The sequence below is a fragment of the Colias philodice genome, chromosome 22, assembly GCF_061535455.1.
Source record: "Colias philodice isolate Cphi_HAF_F1 chromosome 22, ilColPhil1 Martin Lab GWU primary, whole genome shotgun sequence".
NCBI classification, from domain to species: Eukaryota; Metazoa; Arthropoda; class Insecta; order Lepidoptera; family Pieridae; genus Colias; species Colias philodice.
In genome coordinates, this window is record NC_143107.1 from 1,492,312 (window position 1) to 1,506,379 (window position 14,068).

General features: G+C 34.2%; 1 protein-coding gene across 1 annotated transcript in view; it reads left to right on the plus strand.

Annotated features, from left to right (window-relative positions):
* The first annotated feature begins 2,878 nt into the window (after positions 1-2,878).
* homer (protein) overlaps positions 2,879-14,068 on the plus strand; it is a 56,031-nt gene continuing 44,841 nt past the window's right edge. The window contains exons 1-2 of the mRNA XM_089709538.1: positions 2,879-2,994; positions 8,933-9,089. Coding sequence (XP_089565664.1) covers positions 2,969-2,994; positions 8,933-9,089 — 183 coding nt within the window. The 5' untranslated portion in view covers positions 2,879-2,968. The remainder of the gene's footprint in view (positions 2,995-8,932; positions 9,090-14,068) is intronic.

The window sequence follows — 14,068 nt, forward strand, 5'->3', positions numbered from 1 at the left end:
GCTAGTAGCTAGTGTACCTACCTCTAGAAAAGACTAAAAATTTAAATACTCTTTTCGTCGCTAAAGGGCAAAATAAGTATCGCTTATAATTTTATAAGTCGTAAACTATACAAAACAAAATACCTAGCATATCATTAGTTGAATCCGGCTAATTTATTTATGGATATGTAAATGGATAGATTGCGAATAAAATATATTTAATCATAATTTATCTTTATTTTCTCGACGATAATTTTATCAACAGCGTGTTTTCTGCATAGATAACATGCATTGTGCATCGATGTCTCCATGCGGTCAACGCATGCATATAGATGCATAGGAAAAGTTTAGTCATGATTAGGGCATGCACCCGGGTTTACCCGGTTCTGAAAAACCCGGGTAAACCCGGGTTTTTTGATGATCTTGAGAACCGGGTCTGAATAGTATGAAACCCGGTTCTCCCGGTTCCGACCAAAATATTAAAATATAAAGTATTATTTATATTTTGCTGCATTATTTTAACAAATTTATTGTATCTGGCAACGTCAGACACGTGCATCGCGAATTTTCGTGCCACGCCTCAAGCGTGGCTCCGATTGGTTGGATGCTATAAGTTTCCTACGGTTGAATTACCAAAAAAAATTAAGCTTCGAAAATGACAAAAATTAGGCTACAGAAATATTTTTATTAGATATCTCGTGAATTTGAAAAGCTGTTAATTTTACTGATTCATATAATGATCCAGTCATGTTTTTGTTTTTGGTATCAAGCTGAAATTTATATCGAATACTCAAGTCTCCGGTCCCTTTTATGTGAAAAAGTCGAACTCACAACTTCACAAGCCAACGCATCAAAAGATACAGCCGTAAATGCTGAAAATTTTCGCAAATTTCGACATTCGCATGGGACTCAAAACCTACAGCTGGGTACTTGTCATGTTTTTATGTGATACTAGCGGTCCGCCCCGGCTTCGCCCGTGGTACATATTTACGTTTTCTCTACATATGAACCATCCTCGTACTTCAAAGAATATAATAAAAATAAAAAAATTTGGAAAATCCAAAAGTGCACGCCTCATAATTTTTTTTTAATAATTATTTATTAATTATTATTTTTGTTTATTTAATAACAATTAAACCACATCGAATCAGACCCTGAAAAATGAAAGGGTTCTATTCCTGAGCATACTCAAGCGTAAGAGAAAAAAAAATACTCGATTAGTAAAGTATTTCGGTCGCTATCGTGTTAACAAGAAAAAGGATCCGCACATACAGACACACGGACGTCCAAGACAGAACTTTTTTAAACTGTTTTTTAACTAGTTTAAATAACAAAAATGACATCAAAAATATCATGAACGTTAAAAATAGTGTTTTTTCTTAATATGTGTGTGTATGTATTATCTTACAAGTGCAATGTATGATACATAAAGACATTTTAAGTTTGAAAAATCAGATGTTTTGCGCGAAGTGACAGTAGTACCCACATCAACGCTTCGCTTATGAGGCGTGCAAAAGAATTATCGAAATCGGCTCAGCCGTTCTCGAGTTATGCGCTTACCAACACATTTTGCGATTCATTTTTATATATAAAGAAGATTATGATAACAAGAGCGCCGAGACAACCGTCAAAACGCTAAGGAATAGAATACGCTATCGATACAAATTGACATAAGCGTATGATGTTTTGCCTAAGGATTCGGTCACACTACCAACGACGACGACGACCACGAACAAAATTTTCATCCAGTCGAAATTAAATAAATTGTGCAAAACACAATTAAAAAAAATTTTTCGAGATCAATGGATAAAAAATAGGTTTTTCGTAGAAACGGTAGCTCCTAGGAAAAAAGCCATTTAACCTTTTTTATAGATAATTTTATGATGTACAATTTTGGTTCCAGGTGATTGTATGATAAACTTACCGTCTCGGCGAAAATCGCAAAAAAAACTATTTTTTTATTAATTGACCTCGAATTATTTTTTTTCCGAGTACCGTAATGACGGGAGATTTTAATATTTTATTTTGAATAAATTTTGGCAATATTTGAATTTTGGTCGTGGTCGTCATCGTCGTTGGTAGTGTGACCGAACCATTACCAAAATATCATGAGCTTATGTCAATAATTAGCGTTAGCAATTTCTATTCCTTGGCGATACTGACGTTTGACTAGGGCCAAGGTACCTCTATAAGACTGATAAATAAAGAAAAGTATTGAAATTTTGTTTCTTTATTAATTTAATAAAATAAGACACAAGCCGCGTAAAATAAAAGGCCTATCAGGTACTTTTACAGTTACTTTTGTTTAATTTCGTATTTTTTCCGAAGTATTATAAAAGAACCGGGTAACCCGGTTCTACCCGGTTCTGAGCTCGATTTGGAACCGGGTTTCAGAAACTTGGAACCGGATCCGGTTCTGCATGCCCTAGTCATGATCATTACGTTACGTATATAAATAAACAACTAGGTACTTACGTATTTATACAATCATCCATGCGTGCAAAGTGAAATTGTTGTTGTTAATTATCAGAATCTACAACATACTATTGCAATAATAATTAAAATACTATAAAATTTAAATGTTATCATAACTGAACAATTGCTGTTTATTTTATTATGATACTTAAGAAAATTGGTTTCAGAGCCATCTATCGTGAATTAGCAGTATTAAAAATGTACATAGCTTCCACTATTGCACACAAGATGTCACTGCACACATTTTTTGGGTAAATTATTCTACAATTAAATTAATACCGTTGCTTATTTTATTAAACTATTATTACTTATGTATATATTCAAAATAAAAATTTAAACAAAAAACATATTTGAGAATAAACAATTTTCATTCACTGATATTTTTACTCACTTTCTCTAATATGGTAACACGACTGTCGTCTTTAGTTTATGTAGCAACCGCTGTATGACAGCTGTGCTGTGTTAGAAAATTGGAAATTATGAAGTAGATTTATTTCTAAATTAGTGAGTTTAAATGACAGTTGGAAAAGAAACCATGGGGTAAGTTTAATGTTCTTTACACTGCCAGCTACTCTAGAATAATATGCACCGATTAATTATTGAGAAAATTGGGAAAATCTCATTTCCCTGATCCTAGATATTTTTAGGGAGGGGATGCAAGTTACCCATGCAAAGGGATATTTTAGGCCCTTATTATTAAATTATTATGATGTATATCAGCTTAAATCCTGCACGCTATTTGATAAATATAAATAGTACATAACTTATAATTTTTGCGCAAATATCTTTCGCAACCCGCAATTCGCACGAATGATTGCACTTTTGCATTGATTGTATCCGATTGAGCGCTCTTACCTCGGTAATAAGGACGAGGGTGCGAGCTCTCTCGGCTATTTATAATTCCCCGGTATACTTAGAAATTATAAGCACAGAGACTTGAGAGCAAAATGCAAATAAACCACTAATGGTTTCTTATCTTACATCTGGTACATACTTCAGTTGCTAAACTATTTTGTTTGTTTATAATAATTGCATAATAAATAAGTAACAATATTAAAAGAATTATAACAATTCTGTATAAGTATACAATTTGAAATAGGACTACAAACCAGGAGCAGATATAACTACCTTTATTGGTATTTGAGCTGTATGCTATGAGTCTTTAAATTAATAATTAGATATTTATTTAGTACATTAAAATAAGTACATAAATGTTTTGAATATCAGTGAATGATAGTTAATATACTCATTGAATATACCTATAATAAGTAGAAGTTTTAATATAATATGTACTTTAAAAGTTTTACAGATAAATTTGTGGAAAATATACTTTCTAATTAATCAAGACATTAAGTGATAAACAATGAATGAAAGTCCTATCATAATAACAAATACATAACATAAGTAGCCCCACAGCCTTTAACAATTGAAACTTTTGAAAAGTATAAATTTATAAAGAATAGAAAAAATTCGATCACGAGGCGGGACTCGAACCCGCATCCTTCGCGCCATTCCGGGGCGGATGCCTGACCAATTCAGCCACTCGTGACCCGCCAGAGCAATCGAATTTATTCTATTCTTTCAGTTTTATGTGTCTGGGACACACCGCGCGCCATCTATTGAGATGATTTACAACCATCTCAACCAATATGAAACACTTTTCAGTGAATACAATATTGTGACGATGGAACACGACCTTTTTTGTTGAAATTGATATTTTTGGTTTTATGGCATTCAAATGCTTTATAAATATAAATTTATAAAGAATAGAAAAAATTCGATCACGAGGCGGGACTCGAACCCGCATCCTTCGCGCCATTCCGGGGCGGATGCCTGACCAATTTAGCCACTCGTGACCCGCCAGAGCAATCGAATTTATTCTATTCTTTCAGTTTTATGTGTCTTAGGGACACACCGCGCGCCATCTATTGAGATGATTTGACTTTTGAAAAGTACCTAACAAAATTTGAAACTTTTGAAGAGCATATTGTGTTTTGATTTTTATTCCAACAATAATATGAAAAATATTTTTTTATCAGATACAAATGCTCTGCGATAGTCAATCATCATTAAAATTAGTCCGTCCATATAAATGCTTAAATCTTTAAAACTGTGCAACAAATTTTGATGCGGCTTTTTTAGTAGAATAGAGTGATTCTCGAGGAAGGTTAGTGGAATGTAATGCTAGTACAAAGCATTAATTTGTAAGTTAAGGTATTGAAAATTTAGCACGGAAGACTTGCTTGGATATGGAGCAAAAAACCATTTTGAATGTCCACTATACAATACATCTCTCAATAAATTAATTTTAAAAACGTATAAATGTATAAGATGTTATTAAAATTAATACAATTATACATTTATAAAGTTGCGTTTATAAAGTAGCTGAGTTGGTCAGGCGACTGCTCCGGATTGGCGTGAAAGGATGCGGGTTCAAGTCCTGCTTTGCTTGCAATCAAATTTTGTTCATAAATTTATATTTATAAAGCATTTGAATGCCATTAAACCAAAAATATCAAATTCTTGAATACAATAATTGTCAACACATTTAATTTTTAACCAATTTTAACAAATTTTAAGTTTCTTTACAAATGTTACAGTATGGTAAAATTCACAGTTAGATAAAAAAGTACTTGATTCTGTCTCGGTATCGTTGGAAAGGCTTATCTAATACATTCCTTACATTTTGTTTTGTAACATGTCGTTATGACAGGTTTATCAACGTACACTCGACTGTACGGGATTTGTGCTAAATCTCAGGTATTTTTGTTACATTTGTTGTCATACTTTTTCATTCATTTATAAAGACTGGAAATGAATTAAAAATAATTTATAAAGAAAATGAAAAGAAAAATTTTAAAAAATAATTATACATTTCTATCTATAAATATGTCTACTTTTGAAGAGGAATATAAGATTTTTTTGTTAAGAGGAATATTAAAGAAAAATTAAACAGATGCTTGACCGATTTCGACGAAGTATTATTCTGTGATGCCTAGGTTAAATAATAATCAACCTATCTATTATGTTTATATATAAAAAAAAATTGTATACCTATTAAAATAAGGCGACTTGATTAAAATCTATTTAAAGAGAAGCTTACGCGCGTAATTAAACACGCAAATACGCGTGTAATTCATCTTTGAAGCAGCGTAGAATAGGTTACAGGAATAGATTAAAAATTTAAATTTATGTTGTTCTTGACTTCGTAGATGTGTGCATTATTTTGTTTTATTATGAAACTAGCTAACCGCCCGCGGCTTTGCCCGCTTTGTCTCATACCTAATAAATTAAATACTTACTAAAACCTTCCTCTTGAATCACTCTACATCAAAATCCGTTGCGTAGTTTCAAAGATTTAAGCATACAAAGGGACATAGGGACAGAGAAAGCGACTTTGTTTTATACTATGTAGTGATAATCAAACTGTAAAAGTATATTCTCCACGTAGAAATTCTTATCTGAGATCGTACAGTACGGAAATTAAAAAAAGTTGATTTTTTTTTAATTTCCTACTACATTTCCGTAACACCGACCTATCTAGCGACTAGCACGTATTGTCAGATTGATTGACTTACAATAGCTTAGAAATAGAAGGGAATTAATACATCTTTCTATAATATCTTCTGAATGAATGAAATGAATCCCTTGGCCATGGCATCACGATTCACGCGTTCTTGGCTGGACCGATTTCAATAATTATTTTTTGATGTATTCGCTATTGTGTGCATTATTGTCAGGCAAAGGTTCTTATCAAACTTAATAAATTTTTTGCGAATTATTAAAATAAATGAGAATACGTCTGTCGGGTCAAGTAGATACTTTATAACATAATCATCATCATCATCAGCCCATCTACGTTTCCACTGCTGGGACACGGGCCTCCTATGAGGGTACAGCTGCCATAATCCACCACGCTGGCCAAGTGCGGGTTGGCGGATGACACATGTCGTCGAACTTTTGATTCTTCGACATGTCTTTATAAAATAACATGGGAGATTTACTTATTGTTTTGGTATTATCATGGAGCAAGAGTGATATTATAAAGTAGATTTTCAATACCGAAGTAGCATGAGCAATTGTAAGTAGCCGTCTTCTAGTCAAGTGTGTAGTTACGTGAAGTTATTGAAATTTCGATCTCAACACCAATTAATAAGGGATTTGCGTTCGAAATGTCTGTCTGGTTTCCATAGAAACTAACGAATGAGTATGACACACAATTACCGAGTTTTAACAAGGTCATGTGTCATGCTATTTTACTATTAGCAAGGACTCAATTATGCTCATTTGCACTTTACATAATGCGGTGTGTTGGACTGTTATATTTATTTTAAATTGAATGTTCCGTATTTAGGGGATGGATCTCGAAAATTTGTTATTTCGTATATGGAAGCAGTTAAATAGATGTTTTGAGTAAATTAAGAACTGCTGCATTACAATTTTTTTTCCGCGGCAAACCGCAAAATGCCTCTGAGATGCACATACTGTCAATTAAGCTTATAGATATTAGATCTATGATCTGCTTATTTTGGCGCAGTTTCGGTTTTTCCCGCTAGCCAATCTTAAATAAGTCGCGGTTTTAATATCGGTCGCGGGCAAAACCCATTTCCACTATACACAAGATTACGCGGTTAAAATCTGCGGCGGCTTAGCCGTAGTGCGGCCTTAGTCTAATAATACTTTTTAGTTTATTATTTGTGATTAGGGCATGCAGAACCGAGTCCGGTTCCAAGTTTCTGAAACCCGGTTCCAAATCGAGCTCAGAACCGGGTAGAACCGGGTTACCCGGTTCTTTTATAATACGTCGGAAAAAAATACGAAATTAAACAAAAGTAACTGTAAAAGTACCTGATGGCCCTTTTATTTTACGCGGCATGTGTCTTATTTTATTACATTAATAAAGAAACAAAATTTCAATACTTCTCTTTATTTATCAGTTTTATAAAAGTACCTTGATATCATAATATCACATATAAACTTAAACCTTATTCATTAACTGCGAACTGTAAAGCATAAAACCGGCCAAGTGCGAGTCGGATTCGCGCTCCGAGGGCTCCGAACAAACCTATTTTTTATAATATTGTTGTAACTTTAAAATTTATGTTTGCAATTTTTTCTTTATCTGTGTTATAAGACGTTACTTTTACCAAATTTAAAGGCTCTGTGTTCATGAGAAGTACCCTGTAGGTTTTGAGTCTCATGCGAATGTCGAAATTTGCGAAAATTTTCAGCATTTACGGCTGTATCTTTTGATGCGTTGGCTTAAGAGTTTGACTTTGAGCATCTTTGAGCATCAAGGGACCGAAGACTTGAGTATTCGATATAAATTTCAGCCTGATACCAAAAACAAAACATGACTGGATCATTATATAAAACAGTAAAATCAACAGCTTTTCAAATTCACGACAAATCTAATAAAAATATTTCAGTAGCCTAATTTTTGTCATTTTCGAAGCCTAATTTTTTTTTTTGGTAATACAACCGTAGGAAACTCATAGCATCTAAGGTTCCAATCAACCAATCAGAGCCACGATTGAGGCGTGGCACGAAAATTCGCGATGCACGTGAGTCTGACGTTGCCAGATAGAATAAATTTGTTAAAATAATGCAGCAAAATATAAATAATACTTTATATTTTAATATTTTGGTCGGAACCGGGAGAACCGGGTTTCATACTATTCAGACCCGGTTCTCAAGATCATCAAAAAACCCGGGTTTACCCGGGTTTTTCGGAACCGGGTAAACCCGGGTGCATGCCCTATTTGTGATAGATATAGCCCTTTGTTCAATAATGGACGTCTCTAGATATACATATAGACTGGGTATTCTAAATAGCGTAGCTAGCATTAAATTTACACTCTACCATGTAGGACACATTTGTTACTATTGTTATTATGTATTTTTGTAACGGTTACTGGACCTCAAAACACAGCAAACAACAATGCGAGTTATTGCAATTGTTTAAAACAAAGGATTAAATATGTATACAATTTCAACATATGTGTATTTCTGCATGATACCTACTGATACAAATTGTTTAAATATTATCATGTAATTTGAAAATTCGAAATAAAACTTAACAAATACCTATTTCTCGTATATTTTACCTCTGTGACAAAATAATTAGTTATTATTATTGACCACGTTAACACAGGCATTGGCAGTTTTCCATCAACTGCTTATCGTCCACAACCTTCAGGAAACAACCTAATTTCAACTCGATTATATAAACTTACACCCATATCTCAAACAATCTACTTCTTATACTGAATTGAACATCTAAATTCTGACTGTCTACTAGTTTTTATAGCATTCAAATGCTTTATAAATGAGGAATTTCTAAATAATAGTGTAGTGTGAGCATATGCAAAAATACGCGGGTTCGAACCTGGCCTCGTAATGATTTTTTTTCTACTCTTTAAAAATTTTCTGACCAGTATCATAACTGGAAACTTAACACCCACTGTTCAATCTTCAGGGAGCAGCCAATCTTCACGTGCAAGGCGCACGTGTTTCACATAGACCCGAAGACGAAAAGATCGTGGATGTCAGCCAGCTCTGCGGCGGTGTCGGTGTCGTTCTTCTATGATTCCTCGAGGAATCTGTATAGAATAATCAGCGTGGAGGGGACTAAGGTGAGTTATATTTAAGGTTATATTTCTTTATCCCTTATCCATTAAAAGTTGGCATTTAAAAAGGTCCTAGTAGGTCCTAGGTCCTGTAAATGTTTGTGTTATGATCGTTATCGATTACTATCAAGAAACCTAGTAGTTTTTTGTAAATAAAATTAATAAGTGTTTCTTTAAAGCGAATAGGACTATGGGAAATGTTACCTAAATGGTTAGACTTTACAATATCTTAACAGCAATTATTGTCGAAGTACAATTGAGGTAGATATTGGTCACACTTCTTTCACAAATCACATCTGCAGTTCATCGTATATAATATTGTGTTCGAAATATAATGTCCTTACGTTTTGTAAGGAGTTCTGTTTTCGTTGTAAAGATAAACATTTTATATAGACAAAGAAGATAAATAATAACAATCATAATATGATAAAGACATCAATAACAGGGGAAGCCGTATTTCGGCACGAATTGGGTCACATGGGAAGTAGCCAGTGCTGCGGAAGCGAACGTTAAACTAGCAGTATTCCATCATTATGATTTATGCTATCGTTGTACATATTTTGTATGAGCGAGGTGGATCTTCCAAACCATTTGATATTGGTAACATATTTTCGTCGTGTTATTTAGTAGTGCAATTTTCCATACGGTCAACTTATTTGCTGTTAAAATATATGACAGATTTTTTAAACTACATAACTACTTTAATTTGGTTGTAGTAGGAGTAATATATTATTTTGCACCAAAAGACAAATTGTACATGTAGGTATATGGTCCAATTTATTTCCGGAAGCATAAAGGAATTTCGCGCCTTTATTAAAACCGCGTCGCCATACATCATCCGCGTTGTTTGTCCTTTTCTGACACCAGAGGACGCGACGAGCGCACTTGGCACATTTCGTGAGTGCACCACGTTGTTTTGTTAGCGCTCTCGCTGTTTATTCAAATACAATTTTGCGTTGTTAAAATTTTATTCGAATAAACACCAAGCGTAGTTGCTCAGTTGTTTGTTGTATCGATGTTGTTATACCTATATTAAGAAGAGCTCAAACGTCAACACATTTACACATTGCACATGTTAGGCCGGGAGATACTGACACAAAATTTCGGGTCATTTGTAACAGGATGGCGGTCTAGAGGCGTCTTAGTACGCAATGACAAAAAGAAAAATGATGGTCACAACGCTGGTACCGGTGGATTAGTCGCGTGGGCGTTAGTCACACTCGTCGGATAAATAGCGAAAGTCCAACGATTTGTAACACAAAAATTTTAGAATTTACCGATAGCCCTTAAAAAAGATGTAGGCGGTAGTGTCTTGCCATACTTTACGATGTCATTATCAGATTATTTTAATAAGCATTATACATTGTTTTGTTACTTTTATAAAAAATATGATGATATGATATGATGAAAATAAAATGTCCCGCATTCTCGACTAAAAACTACCGCTATTCGCATTCATATTATGTTTTGAAAAATAATTTTTTTTTAAATGTAATTTATTTAATTAAAATTATTTTGTAAATTATATAACTTTAGCAGATAGGTGCTTTATGTAACAAAATAATTTTTACAATATTATAAAATAATATCATAAACCCGAATTTATATTAAAATAAAAATTAAAACATGATTGCTAATTTATGTAGCCTACGTCACTACCACCACTACCTTCATAATTCAGATGATTGCAATGACACCTCACAACTCAAAATCGAATCCAACAGTTTATACTGCAGGGCGTGTCAAAGAAATATTATACATCTATATATATAATAAAACTAAGTCAATAAAATGTGCGTGCCGATAAAACTTAAAAAGGAGTCCCGACACGATAAAGGGACTTATGTGGTGTGATAGCCCTTTATCCCCCCTCGAACAAGAAAGTTCCCGTTTTAATCTAAATGCCATGTTTTTAAAGATATAAGGGACTTTCCGACCCTTCAACTTGGAAATTAAGTGCAGTGGCGCCATCTGTTATCGAATATTTGAACTTTGGAGACTATATTACACTCCAATAGACATAGTGTATAGTCTCCATAGTTGTGACTTTGTGAGCCATTGCAGCATATGTAGTAGTGGCGCGAAATTTAAAATTCCGATTTCAATAAAATCTTAAATTTAAATTTTGTGTATTTATACGTCATTATTTAACGTATATTTTGGAGTTAAAGTGACATAATTTTAGTTATCCAAATTAATTCTCAAAATATTTAAAAATTTAGGTTTTTAAATTTCGCGCCTTTACTACATACGCTACCGCTACAGAAGCTAGAAAGTTCCCGTTTTAATCTAAGGGCGTGTTTCTAAAGATATAAGGAACTTTCCAACCCTACATAGTGGCGCCATCTGTTATCGAATATTTGAACTTCATTCAGGACAACGATTGTTTAGGTTGCATTTCCAAAAGCGTTGCGAGCAATTGTAGCATGTGTAGTAGTGACACGAAATTATTTTAAAATTCCAATTTCAATAAAGTCTTAAATTTAATTTGTTGCTATAATAAAGTTATTAAATTTTGTGTATTTGTACGTCATTAGCTAACTTATATTTTGGAGTTAAAGCGACATTTAGTTATCCAAATTAGTTCTCAAAACATTAAAAAATTTAGGTTTTAAAATTTCGCGCTTTTAGTACAAATGCTACCGCTATAGAACCTTTTATTATGGCGGACGATAGTGACCAGAATACTCTAGAAGGTGTGAGAGGGAAAATATTTTCAACTTTTCTCGAATATTCTAGAGCCTAGGCTCTCTGAATATATAAGAGCCCGGTGTCGCTCACCAGAGTTAGTTTAATTTGAACAGCGAAACGAGCGATTTCAAAACGAAAAGAAGAGAAGTTATCTGTGAGCCTTTATTTAGAAGTATCACGTGTGAGTATTTTTAATAGTGTGTTTAATTAACTCTCGATTTTGAAACGAAATAGAAAAAAGTTATTTGTGGGTTTTTTTCGTGAAATTTCCCTATAATATTAACAACATGTAACCCATCAAACCCAAAACAGCTATGGGACTCTTTCAAAAGGAGTATGAGTGATGATATATTGTACCAAGTCCGACAAGCTAATCCTGAACTGACTATAGAATTCAATGACGAGATCTTCAATGAAACACTCATTCGCTTAGAAGATAAATGTTTAGCAATAAATAATCAGCACCACAAAGAAATGCTTTTAGTGTGCTAAACTACGAAATTATGAAGGAAAAAAGTTACAACATCAATGAACTACTTGAATACATTGCTCACAACTCTCAATGACAATAAAAAAAAAGTTTACGACGTTATAATGAGCCGGATAAATAACAATATTGGTGGAATTATTTACTTGGACGCACCAGGAGGCACCGGTAAAACGTTTCTCATAAATCTAATACTGGCGGAAATACGTGCTAAAAAACTCATCGCACTGGCACTAGCATCATCTGGCATTGCAGCCACACTTATGGAAGGAGGACGATCTGCCCATTCTGCCTTACAAATACCATTGAATATAGCCGAACAACAATTCCCGTTATGTAAAATTTCAGGAAAATCTGGACGTGGTCAAATTCTAAAACAAGCTAAAATTTTCATCTGGGATGAATGCACCATGGCCCATAAAAAATTTATAGAAGCCATGGACAAAACATTACAAGAATTGCGAAAAAACTCTGAAATAATGGGAGGAGCTCTACTCATACTCTCAGGTGATTTTCGACAAACACTTCCAGTTATTTCCAAGACAACATCAGCAGACGAGATCAATGCATGCTTGAAAAAATCACATCTCTGGCCACAAGTCCAAATACTGCAATTAACAAAAAACATGAGAGTTGAATTATCAAGAGATGAAACAACAGCACAATTTGCTAAAATACTTTTACAAATCGGCGAAGGTACATATCCTACTGACCAAACGACCGGCCTCATTGAACTTAATAGTGATTTCTGTAATATAGCCAATACTGAAGACGAACTAATCGACAAAATTTATCCAAATATTATTCAGAACTATACTAATGCAGAGTGGTTATTTCAAAGAGCAATTTTGGCCACTAAAAATAATATCGTTGACGATATCAATTTTAATATTCTGAAGAAAATACCTGGTGAAGAGAAAATATATAAATCGATCGACACGATGGTATCTATTGAAGAAAGTGTCAACTTCCCCACTGAATTTCTAAACTCTTTACAAGTACCAGGAATGCCATTACACTAGGCCTTCGTCTGAAAATTCAATCATACTACTCAGAAATCTCAACTCCCCAAAATTATGTAATGGAACTAGAATGATCGTAAAACAGCTATCGAATAATATCATTGAAGCTGAACTTATTTCTGGAAAGACCAAAGGACAGACAGTATTTATACCTAGAATACCACTGATCTCTTCGGAATTGCCATTTCAATTTAAAAGACTGTAGTTTCCAATAAAATTAGCCTTTAGTTTTACAATTAACAAAGCGCAAGGATAAACTTTAAAATATTGTGGCATTAACCTCAAAGAATCCTGCTTCTCTCACGGTCAGCTATATGTAGCTTGCTCAAGAGTAGGAAATCCGAAAAATTTATGTATATGTTACGGCTAAAGGTAGGTGAGAACATAAACTTAAGATTAGCCGGCTAAACTTAGGTTTATTTTCGACGAGGTGTTAATGTTAGTTTGTTCTATCTTTAGCCGGCTAAACTTAAGTGTAACCGCAGGCCCGTGGCTAAAAATGTCGGGGTGGGTAGATTTGGTTACTATAATACATGTAAGGAACAGGGCGAGTGTTTTCTGGCACTTCGCCGGCTGCTGCCGCAGCACGCTCGCTGCGCTCGCTCGGCTCGTGCGGGTCTTAAGAGTTCTAACCTAACCTAACCTAGCCACCAGCTTTCTGCCCTGAGTCGGGGTGGGTAGATTTGGTTACTATAATACATGTAAGGAACAGGGCGAGTGTTTTCTGGCACTGTGCGGGCCCCTCAAGCCCTCCACCGGCCCGGCGCTAACCAAATCTACCCACC